The sequence below is a fragment of the Austrofundulus limnaeus genome, unplaced genomic scaffold (assembly GCF_001266775.1).
Source record: "Austrofundulus limnaeus strain Quisiro unplaced genomic scaffold, Austrofundulus_limnaeus-1.0 Scaffold15, whole genome shotgun sequence".
Lineage (NCBI taxonomy): Eukaryota > Metazoa > Chordata > Actinopteri > Cyprinodontiformes > Rivulidae > Austrofundulus > Austrofundulus limnaeus.
Window position 1 is genome coordinate 3,875,513 of NW_013952417.1, and position 5,397 is coordinate 3,880,909.

Here is a 5,397-nt window from a genome sequence, read left to right on the forward strand (position 1 = left end):
GGGATGAGGAGGAGGGTGGACTTGGCCAGGCGTCTGTTGCACAGAAGCACAGAAATCAGATGCAGGAAGTGAAGCCACCTGAGGGAGTCGGTTAGTGTGCCGGTCTCATCTGAATGCTGTTGCTGATTGTCTGATGCAAACAGGCGCGCTGCTGATGAGGTGTGAGCCAGGAGGACACTTGTGTGTGTGTGCGTGTGTGCGTGCGTGCGTGCGTGCGTGCGTGCGTGCGTGTGTGTAACTGTCTTACACACACATACAAACTACCTGGTGCAGTTAAGTCAAGCCTCTTCCTACTTAACTCAATATGCCTTTTATGAGGTCCAGAATACTTGACGTGCCACAGCACTCTCAGTCTATTAGTGAGCCTATTTCAATTAGAAATTCTGATAAGTCTCTTGGAGGGAGGGAAAGTAGACGTGGTCAGATTGAGCAGGCTGTTGTTCAGCTTAGTCTAAATGAATTATTCAACGCACGCTGAGGTGTATCAACTGTTTTTGCACTTCCTGCATCTTTCAACATCAAAGCGTCTACTCTGAGTTAAAAAGCATCAGAAAAAGTGTCAGTCATCAGGTAGGAGAAAGCTTAAGAGCTCAACACAAATAAGTCACAGAGACGAGACTCGGAAAAATCTAAGACTTTGTCTTGAAAAATGGAATCTAAAATGTAAAAAAACAAATCTCGGGGCATTTAGGCTGCACACAAAGGGCATTTTCATATGAAACTTTTCAAAGACTTCTTCATTCAGCTTATCATTTGAACTTTAGATACAATAAACAAATAGAAAACTGCATCGTCGTCAGTACATCTGAGACTTAACGACTGCTGTACCTGTACTGCGAGGAGTTATTGAACTGGATCAGCCGAGGGTTGAGCTTCTGGATCAGGATTCTGATTATATTTACAAAGAGCATAAAATTCACCTGGTGACAAAAAGAAAGACAGAAATTGCATTAATGTTCTGATAGACAGGAAACAGTAGAAAATACTCAACATGATTGCTAAGCATCACGGCGACACTGCGTGCAGCCAAGTATGTAATTGACTTGGACTGGTGTGCGATGGGTTTTTGGCTCTCGGTTCTGACGGCACACAAAAGTTTTCCCAATTAAGTCTTGAAAAATGAAGGTGCGCATATTTTACAGGATAATCCACTCTGTACTTGGTGCAAAACGTTTGCCTTTTTTTGTTTTGCTTTGCACAATGGGAGTGTTTACCGCTATGGAGACAACAATCGGTCCCTTGATGATCCACCAGTAGGGTGAGTCTTCGTTGATGTCCCAGCATCTGCATAAACATATTTTTTGACATATTAAAACGATTTTTTCTGATTCCTGGTTGAGAAAGGTTTATTAGGATAAAACAAAACTGTTTTCCTTAAAGAAATTAATGCCACCACCGTACATGACAAAATATTGAATAATATTGTGCAATCTGTTACTGGTGGATGACTCTCAGCTAGTTTTAGCCCAATAACTGTTAAACAGAGTTATAACCATTTTATATGTTTCCCAAAAACAATTAGCTGTAGTGGCCATCTTGAACTGGGTTTACTCCGAAAAATCATTTGTAGAATTGTTTTCTGAGAGTTGAAAACTCTCAGGAAAAAAACTGCTAAAACTGCTTAACAGACAGGGAAGAAAACACATGCACATAGATGGGATTACATAAATGCCTGCTTTTCATGATGTTGGTCATGAATAATATACTGAAAAGTATAAAATAGAGTAAAYATTAGTTTAAATTTGAATTGGATAAAACCGGCTTTCTTGCTAAATTTAGCGAGTTTTCAAACCCCTCTAGTGACTAATTCAAACCTTATAAAGCTCTTCACTATGATTCTATCTTTTAACAGCTTTGAGTGTATTTTCCACACAGTGTCGACTGGAGGAGATTATGAGTAAAAAAAAGTTTATGTATGTTTCACAGACTCGGTGTCTTCAAAGTACACCCTGGATCCAATCCACAGAACTATAAAGAAGACAGGCACACCTGTGGAGAGAGCGGAAAGCCGAATTAACATCAGTGAGATCTAARCAAGACACACACAGTTGGCAGAATCATAATTAGAGGCTATTAAACTTAAAAATCCTGAAGTTTGAACACAAAATCTCTGCAAAAATAAACATTTTGGGGCATTTCATTGCTCAGGGAAACATGTCTTTCATCTGTGCATATGACAATAAACACATTGAATCTTTGAATCATTTCTGCATTTTACTATAAAAACTCCTCCCAATTTTAGGCATGCAGGTTTTTAGCTGTCAAAATAATGAACTCTCTCTAAAGCCCGTAGTAGTCGTATGCTGCAACCGAACTGCCAAAATCGGCAAATAGATATCTCTGCAGACAAACTAGGCGTTTCCAAAGTAAATTATTATATTTTTATATGAAGACGCCGCCAGTGTTGGACTCTACGTCATTCATTATCTGGGTTACAAAATAAGATCAAAATTTTTTTAGATATTTAAAAATAGAGAGAACTAAATGTTTGTTTTTAATGATACATTGCAATTTGATTAAAAAAATAATGTGAATGTAGTTAAAATNATTTGCTTAAAGGTTCTGTCACACTATAATTTTTTAGACAACTTGTGAATTATTTTATGACTAAATAACATAGGTTATAAATTTGATCTAATCATTAGCATTGCAGTATGTATACATCCATAAGAGGCTTCCAGCTGATTTTTTTATTCCATCTTTAGCATAGACCTCTTCAAAGTCAAACAAAATGTTTACAAGTTGTCTAAAACATTATAGTGTGACAGGGCCATAACCAAGTTTATGTCAACTGGTTCCAGTAAACTGGGTTGAGTAGACTGCTTTACATTTACTCAACTCGGTTTAGTGCAGTGGTTCCCAGACTGTTTCTGCCGGACCCCCCTTTGGATTATAAGAAAATTTCTGACACAAACAAAAAATATATATTTATACAATCTAAAACATACAAAATAAAATCATTATAACTCAGTATTTTCTACAAGACAGTAATCCATGTGAACATATACGAACTTAAAAAAGGTAGTTCAGCTCTTTTATATTATGTTTCTCTGATAAGTTTTGTTCTGATTTTCTGTTAGCTCATCACTTCAGTCAGAATTTTTTTCCTCAAACCATGGATATTAAAAAAACATCTGAACGTTTGCCTGAAAATATATAATGACGGCATGTCTACACACTGATCTGTGTGCTTTGCATAGGAAGGCTTAAGCTGAGACGGACTGATGTCAGCTTGGTCCTGCATTAATCTTGATTATATAAGTGCTCTGGGTTCTTTCTTTATGCGATGAGGGAAGAAGAACGGGGAGATTGTTTCTGTACTTTAAACCCTGACAATTTAACACCTCACTGACCCGTGATCCTTCTGAGCAGGTTTGTTACACAGCAGAGACCTGTAAATGATCTGTGGGTAGTGTTGAATATGTTATGGACCATGCTTGAGAACAGTGAGGTTTGCACTCACCTCTTGATTGAGGAAGCAGTAGAGAACTGCAACAAGAAGCCCCTGAAAGTAGGAATACAATGAGAAACAATGAGAAATTAAAACATGTTTGTTTCAGTTTTCATACACACACACACCTCTGTGAAAAAATAGGTAAAATCTGTGATTCTGCAGCTTTTATTTAATTTTTTATAAAAAAAATCCCATAAATAAAAAATACGGTCTTTGTTAAACACCTGCCTAATTGTTTAAATCTCAGCAGGAATGAGCACGGACTAAAAGAAAATGCAATTTCTTATCTGACATTAACTTAAGACTTTTCTATAGCAGCTTGTCTGATGAAAACACACTTTACACAAATTCATTTGTCTTGCTACTGCCAAAACAATGCATAGTTGTGTATCTTTGCAAGCAAGTGTTTAATTTAAATCACACAAATACATGAAATGCGTATAAAAATGTGAAAGCTGAATTTTTTTCTTTTCTTGGCTTTTAGCATAAACTAATCTCAGTGTTGGGCATGGTTCCAGTGATCAGCTAACAGCTATTAGAGGAACTAACTTGTCCATTTAGCAGATTAGCTTTTACACTAACTTTGAATTCTGTTAGCTGATCAATTAGCTTCTGCTAAATTAGGTTTTGTCAACTTTAAGTTGAGCTAACAGGACTATACTGCATCTACATAAACACTAAATATTTTATACGCATTTTGCATGTTTCYCGTCAAGCACGTCGAACACTTGAGTTAGAAAATCTGAAATTTTGCAGCTTGATGCGGAGCGGTCAACCAACCAGAGAGACTCCACTGTGTGACGTAGTGACACATTTTCTGATGAGACAGTTTCCTGAATGATGTCCACTAACCTGTGGAACATGGACAGGAGCGCTTAGCTAAAATCGAGTGCCTGTAGTCGGTGTCCTGGCAGGAGATATCAGCACCAATGTGGGTCAGTGGCTCATCAAACTGAGCTCGGGACAAAAATGGCTCTGAAAGCGAGCCTCGTCAGCTCGCAGCTCCTGTGTGGTAAAACTCACCAAATCTGAATGTCTCTAAATTATCTGGTGAATTTATCATGAATGAATTATCTGGAGAGCGTGACTTTCTTTATTTCACCTGACATTAAACAGAGACTGGCAGAGGAGGGGGAGATGGGGCTCTTGACGCGCTTCCTGCTGTGCCCATTATTGACTAATCTTACTCTTGATTGATTTAGAGCACATGTAAAAACAATCATGATCAGTTTTAAAATGATAAATGGTTTGAACAGTGTATCAATTTTCAACTGTTTCACAGATTACTAGCCACCACTAAGGTTTTTTTCTTTGAAGAATATGGGCCTAAAACAGAGCTTTGAGGTACCCCACATTTAAGAGGAGACTCTGTTAAAACATCTTCCTAAATGGACAAAGAAATTTCTCTTTGATAGAAATAATTGGAACTAATTATGAAGGTGAGGTTAGATCCAACAAAAATAAAACAACAAAAAGCTAAAAAAGTTAAAAACTCTTTTCACAGAGAGTGTTTTATGTGTTATGTGGCAAAAATATCAGTTGAATAATTTCAGTATTTTCTGCACAAAACTAGTAATTTAGGAGCTTGTTAGTAAATGAGACTGAATTTGGAGAGTGGGTGCTGTGCTTGTACTCCTGAGTAATGCTTGTACCTGGAAGGAMCCCATGCAGAGCTCGATGCAGAGGCGCAGSTTAATGTTGAAGTAGTCAGGCAGAAAATTGAAGAACATGTAGTGGGTTCCAAACAAAGGGATGAGGAGGAGGGTGGACTTGGCCAGGCGTCTGTTGCACAGAAGCACAGAAATCAGATGCAGGAAGTGAAGCCACCTGAGGGAGTCGGTTAATCTTTTATCTGAGAGAGAGTTGAAAACTCTCAGAAAAAAAACTGCTAAAACTGCTTAACAGACAGGGAAGAAAACACATGCACACAGATGGGATTACAT

General features: G+C 37.8%; 1 protein-coding gene across 1 annotated transcript in view; it reads right to left on the reverse strand.

The window, feature by feature from the left end:
* The window catches only part of ghrhrl (growth hormone releasing hormone receptor, like), a gene marked incomplete in the record, with an annotated part of 49,049 nt that overhangs the window by 3,399 nt on the left and 40,253 nt on the right, over positions 1–5,397 (reverse strand). The window contains 4 exon segments of the mRNA XM_014002945.1: positions 1–33; positions 829–920; positions 1,215–1,284; positions 1,929–1,989. Of these exon segments, the coding sequence (XP_013858399.1) occupies positions 1–33; positions 829–920; positions 1,215–1,284; positions 1,929–1,989 (256 nt within the window).